Source organism: Schistocerca americana, chromosome 6, assembly GCF_021461395.2.
Source record: "Schistocerca americana isolate TAMUIC-IGC-003095 chromosome 6, iqSchAmer2.1, whole genome shotgun sequence".
In the NCBI taxonomy this organism is placed as follows: domain Eukaryota; kingdom Metazoa; phylum Arthropoda; class Insecta; order Orthoptera; family Acrididae; genus Schistocerca; species Schistocerca americana.
In genome coordinates this window covers 313,566,800-313,589,408 of record NC_060124.1, presented here as the reverse complement: position 1 = coordinate 313,589,408, position 22,609 = coordinate 313,566,800, and the positions used below count along the sequence as shown (strand labels likewise).

At 40.9% G+C, this 22,609-nt stretch overlaps 1 protein-coding gene across 1 annotated transcript in view; it reads right to left on the bottom strand.

Annotated features, from left to right (window-relative positions):
* LOC124619303 (protein lethal(2)denticleless) overlaps nt 1-22,609 on the bottom strand; it is a 62,730-nt gene that overhangs the window by 4,590 nt on the left and 35,531 nt on the right. The window contains exons 6-7 of the mRNA XM_047145597.1: nt 22,343-22,548; nt 2,023-2,225 (exon numbers count right to left, since the gene is read on the bottom strand). Coding sequence (XP_047001553.1) covers nt 2,023-2,225; nt 22,343-22,548 — 409 coding nt within the window. The remainder of the gene's footprint in view (nt 1-2,022; nt 2,226-22,342; nt 22,549-22,609) is intronic.

Here is a 22,609-nt window from a genome sequence, read left to right as displayed (position 1 = left end):
CTATTTCAAATTGTTATACCAAGCAGCAACGAATGAACCACCTTACAAAATACTTAATTAAGGGTTTAAAACCAACTACCTACAGAGAAAATATCCATGTAATCACAGGAAAATGCAACCTGATAAACAAGCAGGGAATAAGGCATGAAATAAGAGAAGTGAGAGAAACACGTACATAAGGAACTGTATTGTTGGATTAAATCTGGTCCTGATAGAAGAAACCGAATGAGTGAAGAGTAATACGAGGTGCATTCAAGTTCTAAGGCCTCCGATTTTTTTTCTAATTAACTACTCACCCGAAATCGATGAAACTGGCGTTACTTCTCGACGTAATCGCCCTGCAGACGTACACATTTTTCACAACGCTGACGCCATGATTCCATGGCAGCGGCGAAGGCTTCTTTAGGAGTCTGTTTTGACCACTGGAAAATCGCTGAGGCAATAGCAGCATGGCTGGTGAATGTGCGGCCACGGAGAGTGTCTTTCATTGTTGGAAAAAGCCAAAAGTCACTAGGAGCCAGGTCAGGTGAGTAGGGAGCATGAGGAATCACTTCATCAAAGTTGTTATCACGAAGAAACTGTTGCGTAACGTTAGCTCGATGTGCGGGTGCATTGTCTTGGTGAAACAGAACACGCGCAGCCCTTCCTGGACGTTTTTGTTGCAGCGCAGGAAGGAATTTGTTCTTCAAAACATTTTCGTAGGATGCATCTGTTACCGTAGTGCCCTTTGGAACGCAATGGGTAAGGATTACACCCTCGCTGTCCCAGAACATGGACACCATCATTTTTTCAGCACTGGCGGTTACCCGAAATTTTTTTGGTGGTGGTGAATCTGTGTGCTTCCACTGAGCTGACTGGCGCTTCGTTTCTGGATTGAAAAATGGCATCCACGTCTCATCCATTGTCACAACCGACGAAAAGAAAGTCCCATTCATGCTGTAGTTGCGCGTCAACATTGCTTGGCAACATGCCACACGGGCAGCCATGTGGTTGTCCGTCAGCATTCGTGGCACCCACCTGGATGACACTTTTCGCATTTTCAGGTCGTCATGCAGGATTGTATGCACAGAACTCACAGAAATGCCAACTCTGGAGGCGATCTGTTCAACAGTCATTCGGCAATCCCCCAAAACAATTCTCTCCACTTTCTCGATCATGTCGTCAGACCGGCTTGTGCGAGCCCGAGGTTGTTTCAGTTTGTTGTCACACGATGTTCTGCCTTCATTAAACTGTCGCACCCACGAACACACTTTCGACACATTCATAACTCCATCACCACATGTCTCCTTCAACTGTCGATGAATTTCAATTGGTTTCACACCACACAAATTCAGAAAACGAATGATTGCACGCTGTTCAAGTAATGAAAAGTCGCCATTTTAAGTATTTAAAACAGTTCTCATTCTCGCCGCTGGCGGTAAAATTCCATCTGCCGTACGGTGCTGCCATTTCTGGGACGTATTGACAATGAACGCGGCCTCATTTTAAAACAATGCGCATGTTTCTATCTCTTTCCAGTCCGGACAAAAAAAATCGGAGGCCTTAGAACTTGAATGCACCTCGTATTTTTCCTCTGTTCCCATACATCGGCAGTGTGCAAATGTCTCCTCTGAAGTACAATCTTCCACACTCCCACAGAGGTTTTACAAAGTGAACTGCATTGTATGTCCTTAACAATGGTGCTTCCTAATCAACACTTTGTATAAATTCATTCCTAGTGTCTTTAAAATTTGAACTACTTGTGATTATAATAATCACTCTCAGATGCAACGTAACACAATAATACCACCACTGCTGAGACAATGCAGGGATTTGTACAGTTAGATCCAAGGTAGAAGGTTGTCCAAAACCTGAGCCACTATTTCCTTCTTGTTTGGGTGCCTATTCACCACTCAGTGCCTCAACTACTTAGTAAATGTTAATCCTTATCCATTCCACTGCTTATTCCACCAGGGTGTTAGAGTTCCCAATATCAGATTAATATGATCAATGATAACACACAATTTAGCAATTCATACTAACCTGTATATCACCAACAGGACACCATGCAACACATGTAACTTCTAAGTAGTGTCCAGCCAGTGTTGTCACTGGTCTACCTGGCTGGCTGGTATTCCAAATATAAGCCTTTTCATCACTAGAGCCACTTACAAGATATTGGCCATCTGGACTTAAGCAAGTTCTAACATAAAATGAACATGTTTCATGCCCAGAGTATGTTGAAACTGTAAATCAAAAAAGTCTATTTAGGTTACAAAAAACAAAATCATTCTGTTAATGATAAACCACACAAGTGGTAAATGGTAAATTACACAAGGATATGCATTTCAAACAATAATTTAGATTACATGAAATTTGTGCAGCCTTAAAATGAAGCTTTTTGTTAATAAATAACATATAGATGGTGAACCTGCACAAATTATTTAAAAAACTGCATATGTGCTAGTAGCCAAAAAACATTTATTATTCAAATTGTATACTGTCACCATAACCAGTTTCCACCCATGACAGTTCAACAAGGTTTTGCTGCAATGCTTTTAGGAAACTCAGTTAGAAACACAGTTTGCACTAAGTTTTGTAGAGGTGTGGTGCCATTGAAAAACAGTTATTTTTACAGAAAAAGATCACAACACCAAGAAATTATTAATGTAGAGTAATGAAATTTTGGGAACACATTTGTCTAGGTAACATGTGGAAGTCATTAACATTGCAAGTAAGTGCAAGTTAAGCCATTGAAAATGTGAAATGCTGGTACATTAATAACTGGTGTAGTCACCAGAATCTCCTCAGGGACTTACACCTAGTAAGTACATGGCTGGCGACCACAGGGCCCCGAGCTGAGTCCTGGCATTGCTTCCACTTACTTGAGCTAGGCTCCTTACTTTTACCTTTCCTATCTGGCCACCCTCGGCCAGCTCTTTTTCTTTTCCGACCCTGAAGCTAATAGGTTTCGAGGGCTAGGGGCCTTTCATTTTCCAACCTATACTTCTCATGCAGTGTCTGACCCGGAGCGGGCGACTGCAAAAGGTGTCTGTATCCCATGTTAGGGGCAGCCTCCAGAACTGCGAAAGGCAACGGAATACCACCATAGATTATCTTCCCTGCATAATGCAGTCTCCATTTTATGCACAAAAATGGCTTCCTCTCACATTAAATCAGTATCCGGAGGTAAAATAGTCCTCCAATCAATCAGATTCGGGGGGGGGGGGGGGGGGGGGCAGCTTGGAAGGATGCAAAAAATTAAAAGGAGGATTGGTACCTGGAATGTTAGAACTCTGCTACAAGCAGGGAAACTAGAAAACCTTAAAAGAGAGATGGAAAAGAATCTCATGGACCTCGTAGGAGTTGCTGAGGTAAGATGGAATGGATGTGGAGAGTTACAGTCAGATGAATATTTATTGTACTACACAGGAGGAGAAGTAAAAGGAATGAATGGAGTAAGAATGATTATAACAAAGGAATTTGCTAAATGCGTGGAATATATGGACTATGCAAATGACCGGGTTATTGGTGTAAAGCTGAAAGGAGCACAAAAAGATTTACTGATTCTCCAGGTGTATATGCCAACTTCAGAACATGATGACCAAGTTGTAGAGGAACGTACAATGTAATAGAGAGAATAATGGACGAAAATAAAAAAAATGCTGCAAAATAGTAATGGGAGACTGGAACGTCATTGTGGGAAAAGGGAAAGAGGGAAACATAGTAGGCAGTCATGGTCTTAGAAAGAGAAATGATAGAGGTGAATGGCTAATTGACTTCTGCAGGGAAAGGCAGCTGATAGTGGCAAACACACGGTTCAAGAACCACATGAGGAGGCTCTACACTTGGAAATCACCAGGGGATAAGTACAGAAACCAAATCGATTTTATACTGGTAGAAGAAAAGATACAGAAATGGAATCAAGAAGGTGCACACATCAGGTGCAGATATTAATAGCGACCACAACTTATTTATGGCAGAAATAGAAATAAGAATGAAAAAACTGAAGAAGGTGACCATGGTGAAGAAGTGGGATCTAGAGAAGATAATATCCAACAAAGAAAAAATTACAAAAATGCTGTCTTGGGAGTTTCTCAACACATTACGAGACAAAGAGCCACCTGATAATGCCAATGACTACTGGAATATGCTGAAAGAAGGAATCACTAAAACAGGACAGCAAAATGAAGGATATTTAAAAGGGAAAAGGGCAAAAAAACCATGGGTCACACAAGAAATGATATCAAAGATGGAGGAGAGAAGAAAATTTAAAAACAAGACCACTGAAGTTGCAAGAAAGATGTACCAAAGGTTAAATAATGAACTGCAAAGAGAAAGAGAGCAGGCTAGGAAAAAATGACTAAAAGAGGAATGTGATGCAATTGAAGAACTGGACAAGAAAGGAAGATACAACTTACTATACAGCAGAGTAAAGACTATGACATGGGATCAAAACAGAGCAGGAAGTGCTACGATGGAAATTTTGAGTAAAGACAAAGATGTAGTGTACAAAGATCGCAACGATGTCCTCCAGAGATGGGAAGAATATCTAAAAGAGCTATATGACACAGATCACAAACCAGAAACTCTGGAACTTGAATCACTCAGCAGTGTAAGTGATGACAAGAAAGGACCAACCATCATAATGAAAGAAGTAAAGTCTTCCATAGCTGCAATGAAAAATGGCAAAGCGGTAGGTACAGACATGACACCGGGAGAAATATTAAAATGCTTGAACCAAGATGGAATAAGAGAAATATTGAGGTTATGTAATAAAATATATGACAGTGGTGAAGGGCCTGAGGACTTTCTGACAACAGTAATGACTCCATTACCGAAAAAACAAGGAACCAAGAAATGCAGTGAGCACAGGACAGTCAGTCTCATTTCACATGCAGCCAAAGTGATGTTAAGAATAATTAATAAGAGACTTGAAAAAGTAATGGAGGAGAATCTTGGCGAGTAGTAGTTTGGCTTCAGATGGAATACAGGCACCAGATATGCAATAGGGCTCCTACAAGTCTAGCGAGAAAGGTTTATTGAAAAAATAAGAGACCTAGTTATGTGCTTCAAATCAGTCTAGAAAAGGCATTTGACAATGTGGTTTGGGACAAGCTGGCGACTATAATGAGGAAAAAGAGAGTGGACTGGTAAAGCAGAAGACTTGTAAACTCATTATATCTTAAACAAAAAGCCTCAGTTAAAGTGAGAGCAGAAAGTACAAACTGGATTGGACTAGGAAAAGGAGTAAGACAAGGATGCTGTCTATCACCTACCCTTTTCAACCTCTTCTTAGAAAATATGATTGACCAATGCTCATTAGATGACAAAGGAGTAGAAATTGGAGGAAGAAGAGTAGGGTGTTTGAGGTTTGCTGATGACATGGTCCTTCTAGCCACAGGGGAAAAAGAATTGCAGGATTTGGTGTGGACACCACTGAAGCTAACGGAAAAAATTATGGAATGAAAATAAAACAAAGAAAACAAAAGTATTTGCACTAGGGGGAAATAAAGAAATAAAAATTATACTGAATGGAGAAATATTAGAACAGGTTCAAAATTTTAAGTATCTTGGAAGCAGGATAGGCACTGACTGGAAGTGCACCACAGAAATTAAAACAAGGATAGCAATGGCAAAAGAGGCATTTTATAAGAAAAAGAGAATTTTCTGCAGCAGTCTGGACAGAGAACTCAGGAAGAGATTCATAAAATGTCTTTATGGAGTGTTCTTCTGTAAGGCGCTGAAACATGGACTTTGAGGAAGAAAGACAGAAAAAGGCTGGAGGCTTTTGAGATGTGGACACGGCGGAGGATGGAAAGAATAAGTTGGATGGACAGAGTAAAAAATGAAGAGGTACTGAGAAGAGTGGGAGAGAAAAGACAGTTACTAGATGTAATAAAAAGAAGAGAAAGAAATTGGATTGGGCATATTTTAAGAAAGAATGATGCACTGGTAAAAACAGCTTTAGAAGGTTATGTAGAAGGGAAAAGGAAGCGAGGAAGGAAGAGATTTCAGATACTGGATGACGTGATGGACGGTACAACATAAAGCAGCCTTCAGAAGGAAGCAATGGATCGCAGAAAATGGAGAATAAAAGGACCTGATAATATAGCAGAAAACTGATGATGATGGGTCACCAGAATGCTGAATACAAGCATGCAAACAAGCACTATGCCATTTTATGGGATGGAACTCCATGCCTGTTGCACTTGGTTAGTAAAGACAGGGAGAAGTAATGCTGTTTGTCGATGACACTGGAGTTGTCATCTGATGATATCCCAAATGGAGACATATCTGGTGATTGAGTAGGCCAAGGAAACATGTCAACACTCTGAAGAGCATGTTGTGTTACAACAGTGGTATGTGGGCAAGCGGTACCCTGTTGGAAAACAGGAATTCTGTTTGGCAGCACAACAAGTTGAATCACCAGACTGATGCACAAGTTTGCAGTCAGGGGGCATGGGATAACTATGAGAGTGCTCCTGCTGTCATACAAAGATACACACCAAATCACAACCCCAGGTGTATGCCCAGATGTCTACGACACAGACAGGTTGTTTGCAGGCCCCCCACCTGGCTTCCTTCTGACCAACACACAGCCATAACTGGCAGCAAGGCAGAACCTGCTTGCATCCAAAAACACAACAGACCTCCAACCTTCCCTCCAATGAGGTCTCATTCGACACCTCTGAAGTCACAAATGGCGGTGGTTTGGGATCAGTGGAACGCATGCTACAGAGCGTATGGCTCTGAGCTGTCACTGAAGTAACCTATTCGTAAGAGTTTGTTGTGTCACTGTGGTACCTACTGCCGCTCAAATTGCAGCTAAAGATGCAGTAGAATGCGCCAGAGCCATACACTGAATATGATGGTCTTCCTTCTTGGTAGTGTTACGTAGCTGTCCAGAGCCTGATCTTTCTGCAACTACATTCTCATGGCCCCCAATACCAACAATCATGTATAGTGGGTACATTTCTGCCAGTCTTTCTGCAGTATCATAGAAGGAACATCCAGCTTCTCTAGCCCTATTACATGATCTTGTTCAAACTCAATGAGGTGTTGATAATACCGTCTTTGTTGCCTTAAAGGCATTCTTGACAGACATCAACTCACATGTCCAGCCTCAAAGGTAACTATAGCTCGCATTATGTCGAAAGGCAGCCCTATTTTCAGCCATTCTGCACATCCCCCACCAGTCACTGCTAACAGCCAGTAAGACTCATTCTCTTTCCAAGCAGCTAGTGCAAGTTACAAACTGGACTGCGGGAAACTCTCTCCCACATGCTGTGCAGTTGCTGTATTTTGCGCCAATGCAGTTTCATTCACACAGCAACCGAATTATTCACTTAGATATCGATGTTAGTTTCTTGTAGCAATATAGTTGTGAATGTGTATCTGCTAACATTTTAGCGTGATTTCCAAATGAAAATGTCATATGATGGCAATAAACATGAAGTTCCTCTAAAGCAACTTTAATTAAATTGCGTGCCTATGGAGTGTCGCCTTGATTGTGCAACTGGTTTCGTGATTTCCTGTAAGAAGGATTACTGTATATAATAATCAACGGAAAATCGATGAGTAAAACAAAAGTGATAGAAGTGTTATCTGGCGTTTGCAAGGAAGTGTTATAGGTGTTCTTCTGTTCCTCATCTAATAAACGGTTTAGGAGACTATCTGAGGAGCCCTCTTAGACAGTTTGCAGATGATGCTGTGAGTTATAGTGTTATAAAGTCATCAGAGATTAAAACTAATTAGAAAATGACTTACACAAGACATCTTGTATGGCGAGGAAAGTGACAATTGGCTCTAAATAATGAAAATCTGAAGTCATCCACATGAGTACTGAAAGGAATCAGCTAATTTGGTTTACTGGGTAAAACACTTGAGTTTAAAGGCTGTAAATTCAACTAAATACTTAAGGATTACAATTATGAATAATTTAAAATGAAACTATCACATGAATAACGTTGTGTGGAAAGCAAGACAAAGATTGTGATTTATTGGTAGAACACTTAGAGAGACTACTTACACTATGCTTTTCAACCCTCTTTGGGAGTATTGCTGTCGGGTGTGGGTTCCACAGCGGATAGAATTGATCAAAAAAGTTCAAAGAAGGGCAGCTTGTTTTGTATTTGCGCGAAATAGGGGAGAGACTGTCATGGATATGATACGCGAATTGAGTTGGCTATCGTCTAAACAAAGTCGTTTTTCGTTGTGGTATTTTTTCCTCGTGAAATTTCAGTCGCCAACTTTCTCCTCCGAGTGTGAAAATACTTTGTTGGCACCCACCTAAACAGGGAGGATGGTTCATCTTATTGTATTAAGAGAAATTAGAGCTCGCATGGGAAGATTAAAGCTTTCGTGCTTCCTGCGCACTGTTTGAGAGGAGAACGGTAGAGAAATAGTTTGGAGGTGGTTCTATCAACGTTCTGCCAGGAACTTTATTGTGAATTGCAGAGTAATCATATAGATGTAGATGCTTCACAAGCAGTGCAGGAGGTTTATATCCCGCATTTATAACTTCCTCAAATGTGAATATGAAAGCGGTACTTCTATTTTTGACATTCTGAAGAATCAAGAATGAACTGCAGAAGTATGTGTCGACATGAGAACTGTACAGAGGATAGTAAACAAAAGTGTCAGAGCTGTAGAAACCTCGGGAAAATCCGCAAGAAACCTGTAACACAAATAGATGGTTTTCACAACAACATTTTAAAGTGCTCCGTGCTTGAAATGTATATAAAAAGGGAATATCCAACTGTTTCAATTATGCCAGAGCAAATTAGCTTCAAAGGTAAGTGCTTTGTCAATGTAAAGAATTTTAAAACACATTGGTTTTAAACATCTTAAGAAGAGAGTTAATTGAAAGAAGTGACATAGAAGCAGCTCGAAGCACATCTGTTGTAAAGATGCACGATACAAGAGGAGGTGGTTGTTCTACAGTGTATTACCTTGATGAAACATGGGTGATCAGAATCATTCCACGAACATCTGCTGGAAAACGAATGATGGTACTGACGGTTTTAAAGTTCCCTTAGGAAAAGGTTCTCAGATACTTATTCTACTTGCTGACTCTTCTTCTGATTTGGTTCTTGAGAGTAAACTTATAATTAGGTGTCAGAAAAACAGCAGTGACTACCATTCGGAAATGAATGCTGTCACTTTCAAGAAGTAATTCACTGAACAATTTTTACTATACCTAGCTTCAAAGTCTGTCATTGTAATTACAGTGCCAGTTATCATTCAGCTGTTACAGAGAAATGACCACGTACAAGCACCAGGAAAGGGAATATTGTGCTCTGACTGAAAAATAAAAATATTCCGGACAATATAAGCCAGATTCATGCTGAACTCCTACAGCTCGTTAATTTATACAAGGTATGCGGCAGAACGTACAAATTTGACTTCCTTGCATGTGAATGTGGTCGCACAGTTTTGCATTTACCCACATACTGTCAGTATCATCCAATAGAATTAATTTAAGCACAGGATACAAGCTATGTGGGTAAAAAAAAAAAAGAAGGAAAAAAAACATTCAAGATAACAGACACTGAAACGCTTGTACATGAAGCAATAGACATGGTCCACTTCAGCGTGGGCATACTGTGTGTGTCATGCTGAAAAGTTTCAAAAGTAAGACTTTCACAAGGAGGTGAAGATGGATAAAAGCCTTGAACATATCATCCTAAATTTCCAATAAGAGGGTTCAGACATGGACTCAGATAGCATATGGTATTACGATGTAGACTTTGAAACAAGGTAAAGTAATGATCTGTCTTGGTTTTAAATACTCATGGTTTAAAAATATTTTTGTCAACATATCGATTGCATAAACTGTACATGAGAACTTCCAAGCTTTTATTGATTAGAAATATGTAGCCTGTGAAGTACTCAGACTATAATGTTCAACACATTGCCCAAGGCGAAGTTAGCTTTTCCCAACATGTTGTATTACTCGTTAGAATGCGGCTACATAAATTTGTCAAAAACTCCCATATTTCGACACATAAAGCCCTGTCATTTTCATGGCACAAATTGGAAAACACCTTAAAATGAAAGGGAGGGTTACCTGTCGAGATAGCGGTGGTTTTCGACATTATCAGTCAGCATTCCTTTGAGTTATTCATAGGAAGTGGTTCATTGTTAACTTGTTCAATGAACCATAAATAGGTTCTCCCACTGTAACGTCGAACGAGTTATTTTCAACTCATAATACCTTGTTGACTACAAAAAATGTGATAACATATTGACTTTTTTACTATATAAAAAATTATATCAGTAGAAGCAGTGCCAACAAATATAATGATTGTGGTTTGAGTTCGAAGTTTATTTTGTTATGTATTACATTTTTTCTTATAATACAGTGCAAATCGCAATAAATGGCAAATACTGCAACTATTTTCGATGATCTTGTCATTAGACAATTGTCGTTTTGAGAAAAATTGTTCTTGACTCTTTACAAAGCCGTATCAGCTGTTCTCACCCTCCGACATCATACAGACAACCGCTGTGGAGCAATGGACACAACCTCAAGACCTAGAAGTAATATTTGTCTCAGGTAGACAAATGATCGAAACCACTTTTAAAAGGTATTATTCCCTCATGGATCTGAACATATCATACGACGTATTGAAGGCAAATTAACTTGATTTGTCGTCCACAGCAACGCAGTTCTGCAACACGGACTTTGTTTGCTTGCTCTCTGCCGCCATGCATGCGCAAATCTCATTCACTCCACGCCTCCCTATCACTCCGCCTCTATGCACGGAAGCAGGCTAACATTCACGAGCATTACAGCATGTACTTAAAGGAGACCTGATTTGCATCCTCTTAGTGGCACTACGCCACTCTTATGCAATTAGCATGAAATTTGAATAGCCATCAGCTTTCGGATGTTGAAACACACCTACCACCTTTAGTTGGTTGGTTGGTTTAAAAGAGGGGGGGAAGGGACCAAACGACGAGGATATCGGTCCCTTGTTCCTAATACAACAATGCCACAAGTGTGAGAATAAAACAGACGAGACATATAACACAAAACGGAAAGAAAGGAAAAACCACAAGAACATAGGAAAGGCTACAAACACTAAAAGGAACAAATGAGGACAGGAAAACCACAGAGAGATTCTAGAAACAGAAGATAATAAAAGAAGAAAGCAGATTACAGTGGCTGACCAACCAAGAGAAAAAAAAAAAGGAAAAGCCAGTCACTCTGCAGCACATTAAAACCTCCGCCCTAAAAACACAAGGGTGGAGGACACAGAGGGACAAAGGAAATGTGCTAAAACTTAGATCAAATGATGAAACCCACCCTCACGAATAAAACGTAAAACTAAATCACCAATGAGGCACTATCAGATAAATGAGCGGCAACTAATCCAGTAATCCAAGATTTCGTCGCCGGGCAGTCAAAGTGGGACAGTGCACCAGAATATGGGCCACTGTCAACCGGGTGCTGCACCGACACTCAGGTGTGCCGATAGCTATCCACATTGCACCAGATCCAGTTGAAGATGACGAGGAGATGTCGCTTGTAGTCAGATGAGAGATGTTTAATCATCTGGCTGTGGATCCGATCAGGCCCAGAAGCTGTGTCGGGACAATGTGCAAGTGCACTGAAGAGTTCCCACTCTGTAAATGGGGCATTATAGGATTCACTGTGGCGTGTAGTGAATGAGAGGACGTTCCCTTCCAGCCACTGTTTGAGTGTGCAAAAGGCTGGGGGTAACTCTCCAACGCAGAGGCTCGAGCAAAGTGCTCAGCAAACTGCTCGGCAATCACATTTGTGTCAGTACGTAACTCGCCATTTATGGTAACACCGGGGACAGCTGTTGGGCCTGGTACCTAAAAAGACGTTTGCTCTTTGCCAGACTTGGGACGGTGACATGTGGCACCCAATGGTGGAGATATATCTCTCCCAACACCACTCCTTCCGTTGTTTGATAAAGTAGCGAACACAGGCACGGAACTGTTTAAAGGCTATGAGGCGCTCCTGGAAAGCGTGCCGCTTTAAAGATCACCGATGCTCCTTAATTGCTTCAGCGACTTCTGGCGACAACCAAGGGACTGCCTTTCACTGGGGGCACCCTAAAGAACAAGGGATTGCGTTTTCTGCTGCAGAAACAATTGTTGTAGTCACCTGCTCAACCATCACATCGATGTTACCATGTGGGGGAGATTCAACAGCGACAGCAGAGGTGGAAGTTTCCCAGTCGCCTTGTTTAAAGCCCATCTGGGCAGGCGTCTGTGGGCCTGATGCCAGGGCAGTGACAGGAAGATGGGGAAGTGGTCACTATCACACAGGTCGTCATGTGCTCTCCAGTGGATAGATGGGAGAAGTCCCGGGCTGCAATTTAATAAATCAATGGCCAAACAACTACCATGAGCCACACTGAAATGTGTGGCGGCCCCAGTATTTAAGAGGCAGAGGTCAAACTGAGACAGTAAAGTTTCGACATCTCTGCCTCTGCCAGTAAGTATGTTCCACCTCACAAGGGGTTGTGTGCACTAAAATCTCCCAAAAGTAGGAAAGGTTTAGGGAGTTGATCAGTCAGTGCAGCTAATACAATCAGGGGTACTGTACCATCTGGAGGAAGATACACATTGGAGACAGTTATTCCTGCGTCGTCCTTATTCTGATGGCCACAGTTTAAGAGAGGTTTTAAGGGACACAGTGTCACTAGAGGCTGAGTTTCGGACATAAACACAAACTCCACCTGACACTCGATTATAGTCGCTATAGTTCCTGTAATATCCGTAATAGCCATGAAGGGCAGGGGTCTGCATTGCTGGGAACCAGGTTTCCTGGAAGGCAATGCAGATAGCAGGTGTAAAGGTTAACAGCTGCTGTAGCTCAGCCAGGCGGTGGGGGAAAAAAAACGCCGCAATTCCACTGGAGGATTGACGTCATCGTGAGACTGGGAAGGCATGGAACATTCAATTTGACAGTTTCGCCTTAGGGTCACCTGCTGCCATTTATTGCCTGAGCAGTCTATATCCATTGTGTCTGAGGGTCTGGCAAGATCTAGGTCCTCAGCGGACACCAGAATCTCTACCACGTACTCAAACACAGAGCTTGTAGGTAGCGGTGGTGGGGCGTGCCACCTCAAATTCCCTGGTCTTAGGGGTCTTCTTTTTGGGTTTCTCTCACTGCTACTTGGGTTTCCCTGGCTGGGAGGACTTCACTGCCTCAGTCTCCGGCACTGAGGATGAGCGTGAAGCCCTACGACCAGCTGCTTTTGAGCTCTTCGGCCACTGGCGGGTGTCTTCTTTCCCACTAGCAGAAACTGGGAAGGGAGTGACCCAAGGGACCCCTTCCTAACAAGAGAAGCTGACGAAGACTTATGCTTCTCCAGCTTAGAAGTGGGGACAGCTGTCCCAGCCCCCCACCATCAAGGGGGCAGGTGCAGTCTTCTAGCTCTGAGAGGTTACTGGGGTTGGTGGAGCTGATGGGGCCAGAACTTTTGTAGCGGCGGCATAAGACAATGTTATATATACAGGATGCAGGCGTTCAAATTTTCTCTTAGCCTCAGTGTAGGTCAGTCAGTCCAGGGTCTTGTACGCCATGATTTTCCTCTCTGCAGTCTGGCGAGCAAGGTGAATGGTGCTCTCCACAGTTGACACAGATGGGAGATAGGGCACATGGAGTATTGGGATGTGATGGGCGTCCGCAATCTCGACATGTGACACTGGAAGTGCAAAGGGAAGACATAAGGCCGAACTTCCAGCACTTAAAGCACTGCATCGGGGGAGGGATATAGGGCTTTACATCACAGCGGCAGACCATCACCTTGATTTTTTCGGGCAATGTATCACCCTCGAAGGCCAAGATGAAGGCACTGGTGACAACCTGATTATCCTTTGGACCCCGGTGGACACACCGGATGAAATGTACATCTCGCCGCTCTAAATTAGCGTGCATCTCGTCGTCAGAGTGCAAAAGAAGGTCACTGTGAAATATCATACCCTGGACCATAGCTCTTATGGGGTGTGATGGTTACAGAAACATCCTCCAGCTTGTCACAAGCAAGTAATGTCTGTGACTGTGCAGAGGATGTTGTTTTGATCAAGACTGATCCAGATCTCAGTTTGGACAATCCCTCCACCTCCCAAAACTTGTCCTCTAAATGTTCAACAAAAAACTCAGGCTTCATCATCATGAAAGAATCCCCATCAGCTCTCGAACATACAAGGTACCGGTGCGAGTAAGAACCTTTGCCATCCTTAACCTGACGTTCCTCCCATGGAGTGGCCAGGGAGGTGAACGATTTGTGGTCATACTGTCATACTTCTATGCGTTGAATTGAGCTCATGATCGCTTAGAGACTGCTGGTGTTTCACCACCAGCACGAGATGATGGACATGCTTCATCGCATGTCATCCGCCCTGATGCCACCCACCCCGACCAGGTGCCCTCCCCATGGGCGCCACCCAGCCGCAGAAAAGGCCACCTGGCAGGATGGCCACTGCTGGTAGTCCCAACGCCCCAGGGGGATGGGCATCTACACCTTGGCATACATGCGGAGTTAACGGCACAGGCATCAGCAGAGCAGTCCCTGTGTGGTCAGGAGGCTACAATCAACAGGGTACATGGTGGCCTCACCACAACGGACTGGCTTCCGTGCTGGGTATCAGGTGCAAAGAAGTCCATGGTCATCATCGACGCAGGAAGCGACACTGCATAGTGCAGGAGCCAGGAAGGTGCCCTCGCCCAAGAGATGGAGAATGAATGGGACTGAAATGCAACAACAAGAATGGGCTAAAGATCTCAATGCACAATGGACACAAGGCACCATGTAAGGCGCCCTTCCCCAATTGGCTCACTCTTCGGGATAATTTTGAAGAATGGGGGTCATGCCCTACAGGGGACCATCACAAAGGCCGAAATATGAGACTCCTTTTAGTCGCTTCTTACGACAGACAGGAATATCTGAGGCGTATTCTAGACCCCAGACCCAACCCACAGGGGAACCACCTTTAGATTATGTCACACAACTCCTTGCTGTTGCGCTATTTGTTTTTTTCTTTTCTTTTTTTTCTTTTTGGTCAGGGTATTCAGAAACTCAAATGTGTTTTGTGAGAGCTGAATTATTTTTCAGCAGCATAATCAAATTAATGTTTCAGATTAAATATCAAAAGGTGTAATAGAACTGGCACGTTTCTCAGAGCCTTTTACTGCAACTGTTCCACTTCTAAATCTGCCAGTAACAAGCAATCCACGGTACTATGGTGCCTTGTATTTGGTGGCAAAAAGTGTAATTTTCACGTGGTTAATCTCATTTGTTGTTGATTGTGCCACTGCCACTGTACTGAAAGCTGTGTTAAATGTTCATCACATCTCTGACTAGATCATGCTATTCATTCTTACCTGAATACATTAATGTCATTCTTATCTGAATACATTAATGTCATGTGATGTTGTTACCACTGTAAAAATTTTTCCACTGTGAACATTGTCCATGACCGAAACCAGTTATGGATACATAATTTACAAGATAGCACGTATCACGATGCATTTTTCTAGGTACATTAATGCTATTAACAGACGCCTGAAAAAAATGTTAGTAAATTTTGTTTTTGAATACCATAAGATTCAATGTTTTTTCCTTCTCGAGTGAACATTTAAGAAGCATATAATGTGACTGGAGAGAAATTAAAAAAAAAAGCAGAGAATTAATTCATTCAAAGCATTTTTCTAGGTACATTAATGCTATTAACAGACACCTGAAAAAAATGTTAGTAAATTTTGTTTTTGAATACCATAAGATTCAATGTTTTTTTCTTCTCGAGTGAACATTTAAGAAGCATATAATGTGACTGGAGAGAAATTAAAAAAAAAAAAAGCAGAGAATTAATTCATTCAAATTAAGCTGTCAAACAGATGGAAGTATGACTTTCTTTCAACAGTATCAGCCAAAAAGAAATAAGGATCATATATATATCTCTGGGATACTGAACAAAACATATTTAGTTTACAAGAGCCACTCTCATGATGGATACTTTGAACTGGCTTCTTGGAGCTCTTAATTTACAAATTCTGGCGATTCACCTTTTCATTTAACACATTTGAGACTGGCTTCAGTCACTCTGGATGGGGTAGCTGGACTGCTGTTTTTAGTACATTGTTCAAGAACTAGCTTTGTAGGTGTGAATGCTATAAATGTGTGTGTAGTTTCATTTTAAATATTAAAACTTGGTTTATCTATTCTTTAAAAAAGTAGATATGCTAAATATCAGGAAAAGAAAGATTGCTACCTACTATAAATATGACACGTTTAGTTGCAGACAGGCACAATCTGTTGGCAGCCTAGGCCCTGCATGCTGCAGCCAGATGGCACACTTCCCCTCCCCCCCTCCCCCTGCCCATACACTGCTATCCCTCCCCCTCCAGACTACTGCTTTCGTTCTATTGACAGTTTCATGCTGGTCCGAACAGCCGGAAATGGCAGTTTTTTTTTTTTGTGTGTGTGTGTGTGTGTGTGTGTGTGTGTGTGTGTGCGTGTGTGTGTGTGTGTGTGCGTGTGTGTGTGTGTTTGTTTTCTTTACTTACAAAGGCTGTGGCCGAAAGTTAAGGTGAAAAAGTCTTTCAGGTGTGCCTGTTCATCTTTATGGTAAGTAGCAATCTACCTTTTCCTTGTATTGTTATCATCTCAACCTGGAGTTTCCATTGTTAGATATACAAAATGTTTTACTGAATTGGGGGGGGGGGGGGGGGCACAAAAACCTTGCGCACATCATTCTTACACTTTAATTCACACTGAATCGTATGAAGAGGTACATTACAATTTCAACACCACCAGGATGTTTCTCTTCAGCACGATTTCCCCTTCTGGCGCTTACTGACTTAGGAACACACTTTTAAGGCAAGTGTTGGTCACAATTTATTTCTCAGTTGGTGATAACTTTTCAGCAAAATGGTCGGTCCTAGAACTAGTGACGAATTGATCTCTTGACATACTTTGCCCTGTGTTCAAAGGAATTCTGTAACTGTACAAGATACAGAAACGGGGTGTACTTTATTTTCTTGTATACATAATCTGTGTCTCCTCATATAGCACAAATGCATGCGTGATGCCCATCACAAACAAATGAAAGAAAAATTATTTCCACCAATTGAACTGCTTTCTCCTGGAAAAAAAAAAAAAAAAAAAAAAAAAAAAAAAAAAAAAAAAAAAAAAAAAATCATTTGGTCTGACTTATCCATTCCTACTTCGTGAATATTATAATCCAGAGCTAAGTCTGTTTTTGCTTTAGTCACTGACACTCCTCATGGCCACAGTTATCTCTGCTGCTTGTAAGGTTCCATGAAATAGGCCAAACTGGTAATGGTAACAGACAAATATTGTATTTATTTGATACTATTTGACACAATTTCAGTTCAGTATTCTGTGATATGTTTTCACTGATGATTTACTTGACACACATGGATCACTGCTGTCACAACACTACCTCTTATTTAAGAGCAAACTTTTCTCAACATTGTGATTTTTTCAACATATTTAAACTTTAATTATGAAATATTAAGTCCTTCACCCTATTCATTCTGTTTCTGAATAAATAAACAATAACAGGAATAAATATATTCTAACTGTGTTAATTTTTATTTTATACTTTCTAAGAAATACAGACTGAAAAATTCAAAACCATACGAAATGAACAAAATCTTATTTGAAAGATAAAACATGATAATCTATTGTGCACTGCCTCATAATCTTTAGATGGTGAGAATTAAATGGGAAACTTGAAAATAAGAATATAAAGAAAGCTTGAATACCTAGCTGCTTCCATTTTAAATGAAAATTTAATTTGAAAAACTAAACTGCATATTTGCTACATTTAAATTTCCATCACAACAAAAATAAAACTATACATCCAAACAACACTCCAATTATACATCAGTTCTGCATAATTTTTAATATGCACAAGCTGTAGTCAGTTATTGGCTGAGTTACTTGCAGTTTTTCTTTAGATTTTGAATGAGTAATATGATGGTTTATTGTTGCAAATACACTTTTATCTTGCTGAGTTCTTTAGTTACAAGTTGTTAAGATGAGGAACAAAAATTTATTCCTGTGCTGTATAATGAAAAATACAATTTTGTTAACTACTTTTACAAGATATAATTTGGGGTACAAATGGAATATTATGCAAAAACAGCACATAATTTCACATAAACCAATGTGAGAGTCCTTAAACCAAAATTAAAATGACTGAGCCTACAGAAGAACTTTGAATCAGCATTACTATGGAAAAGTACCAAAACTTTGCGACACTGTATCAACTCTCTTTTCCCAGTTTGTTTATTCTTGTGCTAAAATAGCTGTAAATCGTGCTACCAACACAACCAACTTAAATAAATCTATGATATTTGGAAAGTTGACATTCTTATTGATCTACTGAGGCAGGTGTTCATATCTTGCACACAAACCAGAAAAATATAGAGTAGTTGTATCTTGTAGCACTGCAGCAAGTTGAAAGCCTCAAAACATATCTTGTGTCCCTCCATTTTAGACAGAGCAGATATTCCCTTCTTCCACAATCATGTCCTTTTTTGATACTTGGCTTTACAACCATACACTGAGAGAGTTGTTTTCTGTTAAGCGCCCAAGTGCCTACTGTCTTTGTCTTGTGTGCCCATAAATAGTCCAAGTAGTTTTTTATTAGTTTATTCGAAAGTGTCACAACACCCAGCTCCTGTACCACTTTCCCAGCATGAACCTCCATCCTTAGCACATATCCAGTCAAAGCATTACAAACAGTTTATGACAGTTATTTGGTCTGCTTTACACGTAAACACAAAAATATACTCATCCTCAAAAGTCACACATTCCTTATCGACAAGTCATGGCAGAGATTATCTCGTATCACTACTTATACTTTCCTCTTCCAGTTGCAAGTAAAGTGAAGAAAAAATAACTGTCTATATGCCTACATATGAGACCTATCCCTTACCTTCATGGTTCTGGATATCCTTCATTAACTGTCAAATATCCACAATGAATAAACAAAGAAGAAACGTTATTAAAATAGTCAAAAATTGGGTGAGTTTTGAACAATGGGTCCAGATTAGGCTGCTTACAAGGAACATATTTTTCCATTGTTGATGAGGTCCAAGTTCAAACTGCTTGGAACCTATCACAGTTTAACTGTTGATGCTTTTGACTAATAGCCACTGATGTTTGGCTTTTTCCCAAGGGAAATGTGAATGCTTACAGCTGATTTTATTATTTCACCTGGCACAAACAATGAAAAATAATCAAGCTATCAAGTGGTGCCTTCACATGAGCCTTTCCTGAAAAAGAGGGAGCAGGAGGTGGGAAGTAGTTGTACACAATACAAATTTCTCATCCGCTGTCTCAAGTCTCTTTGACAATAACAGTTTTGAAATTGACGGTTCAACAATCTTCCTCATCTACAATTAATTTATAATACTTTTTATTACCAGAATTGTTTTACAAATGTTTATTCAAGTGATAAAATATTTCAAACACTTCACTACATTATTTTATTTTACTTATTATTTACCTGACCATTCAACCCCACAGAAATCTGGATCAGTATCAGAAATTCGAGTTCTCCTGGAATCATCAATTCCTTCTCCCAGTGCATTCAAAAAAGCATCATCAAAATTCGCCATGTCAAAACTATGTAGAGTGCATGCAGAGGGCAACGAAGTACAGGTAGCGGCCAAACCAGCATGACACTCAACAGCACAACGCAAAGACCGTTTCTTGTGCAGTCTACGTGGATACCAACAGAGCGCAGGAAGCACAATGGTAGGTGTGAATCTTTATGCACAGCGTGAGCACCAATCAGTTGCCATTCACCTGGTTAACTGCTGCTGCAGGTTCAGTCTAAAGGCATTAAATGGAAAGTTGCCTATCACTGAACAACAATTGTGACAGGAAATAAGAGTCTTCCATGCTCTCCTGTTGAGGATAAAACTACAAAAGTCTACATGGTGAACCTTATCACTAATGTGGAAGGCCTTTAGTAATTGAATCCTATTAACTTGCTATGTAGACATCAGACATCACCACAACACTCAACAGCAGGGGTGATCATCTGTACTTTACTCTCCTGATAAGGGAACTTTGTCATATGCACTCTACATCATCGAAATAACAAAAAAAGTCTGTCAAATTTCTTTTCCACAGACTTTACGACTAATCTGTTTGTTAACACTGACTACTGGGTAGTACAAGGCTCACCCATTTCAAACTGCAGTAGAGAAAAAAGTTTTTCCTGTCATCTTCTTGACAAACTGATGCAACAGTGGGAATGGAGAGGCAGGCATGAGTAGAGGTTAGAGCAAGTCACTGTAATTTACTGGCAATTGTGTGAAACTCACTAAATTTTTATCCCTAAAAATATTTTGTTCGACAGTTACTTTAAATTACTTCAGAAGTTTTCTTTTCTTTTTAAAACAGCCTGCTCTGTCCATTTATGAAAGTTATTGTAAGCAAACAATCTCTCATTACAGTACTTTCTGGCTTGCAGTTTCCTGAGTGTGTTTCAGAAAGCAGACTGGGATTACATACTGAACAATTTTTCTGATAGTTTTGTTAACTCTAGTGATGTTCTGACAGACTTGAATTGAAACTGCAATGTTATCATTTTCCGCAATTTTATAAAGGCAAAAGTAATTTAATCCTTTGTTGATGACTGGTACAAAACAACAATAAAAAGAAAACATTCTATTGATATCCTAAATATTGCTTGATGAGGTGTGTGTGTCCTTCCGTACAGCCTAGCCACACGTGGTTGTCACATCTGTAGTCACGAGTTGCTCTTCAAATATACCAAGGATATCACTGAGGCCTTCAAAGACCAAAATTACCCTCCCAACCTCGTTGGAAAACAGATTCCCTGTGCCGTGTCTCACCCACCACCTACCACCTCCCGCACATCCACTATCTGGCCACAAATGAGTCCTCACCTCTGACCCACAACTGGAGCACCTGAACGACTTTCTCCGCCATGCTTTGGACTATCCTACTTAACTGAAGAATATCCCATCCACTACCCTTCCCACCCAACCCACAGGGGTATTCCTCTCCAGTAGAACTAGTTGCAAGACCTATCCATACAACTTCCCACCACCACTTACTCCAGTCCAATTACAGGCATCTCCTATCCCATCAAACACAGAGCTACCTGTGAAAGCAGCCATCTGATCTACAAAGTAAGCTGCAATAACTGTTCTGCTTTCTACATAGCCATGACAATAAACAAGCTGTCTTCCAATATGACTAGCCATTGACAAACTGTGGCTAAGAGACAGCACTGCCACCTAGTTGTTGAACAAGCTGCCCAACACAATGTCTTCAAAGCCCATGCCATCTGGAGCCTTCCTACCACCATAGCTTTTCCAAATTGCACGTGTGAACTCTCCCAGCAATATATCCCATGTTCCTGTAACCCCCAAGGCCTCAACTGTCACTAGTCCCTGTCCTCCACCTATCTATTCCCTTCCCCACTCCCATTCCAGCACTACACAGTCTTCTATATTCCACTAACACACCCACTAATCTTTTTTCCCCTTTATTTACTTCTTTCTTATCTCCTTTTCTGCCCCCCCCCCCCCAACTGCACCTAGCAGGCCTACTCTCTTCCCCACCACGTCCCTGCATGTTCCTACAAGCTGCACTACACACTCCCCCACCCCTATCCTGCTATCCCTCCCGTTCCCCATCGCATGCCCTGCCTTTTCCTTATCCCCACCATCCATGTGATATTGCTACTCCCATCAGGTGTAGTTTCAGTCCATTGTTGAGCCTCAGTGGCCAGAAACAATGTGTGTGTGTGTGTGTGTGTGTGTGTGTGTGTGTGTTCTATTTTGCAAGGTCCAGAAACAATGTGTGTGTGTGTGTGTGTGTGTGTGTGTGTGTGTGTGTGTGTGTTCTATTTTGCAAGGTCTTTTGGCCAAAAGCTTAAATGTGTACCATCTTTTCACTGTGCCCGTCCACGACTCAACGCACTTTCTGTATATAGTGAGTAGCAATCTCTTCCTTTCATATTATTAATGTCACTCCATCCTGGCTTTTCCATTTTTTAATTCATTAATCTGTTTAGATCAGCCTCTATATTTCAAATTAATATGAATACTTTCTTTATGGTATTGAAATTTCCACAGCCCATCTTTTTTCAGAATCATTCAAATCAACGATTCTGAAAGAATAACATGTTTCTGATGAGACACTAAAACATACACTAACTTCCACAATATGTGCCAACTAAGTGCAAAATGCCTCTTCTATCCAAGCTTCTGCAATACCATGACTGTACAAAATCATCAGAAATATACAACCAAAAATGCTTCTAATCATGCAGGAACTGAAAGGTAGATAATATTTTTTACCTGGTTGTTTCTCATAAGTAGAAACATTGTAGCAGTAAACTGTGCTATCCATGCAACTCGCATATAGTCTCACATTGCCAGGATCAAGCAGCAGATCTGTAAATCCATTTTTTGATGTTCCTCCAGCATATGGTAAATGTAGTTTTGGTAAAGGATCCCTCTTATATGCTGAATAATTCTTTCGTAAATCCCAAATTTTTATTTGTCTGTGGAAAAGGTAAAGGTATTAAACACTAGACTATAATGTGACATTTTATTTTAAGTATT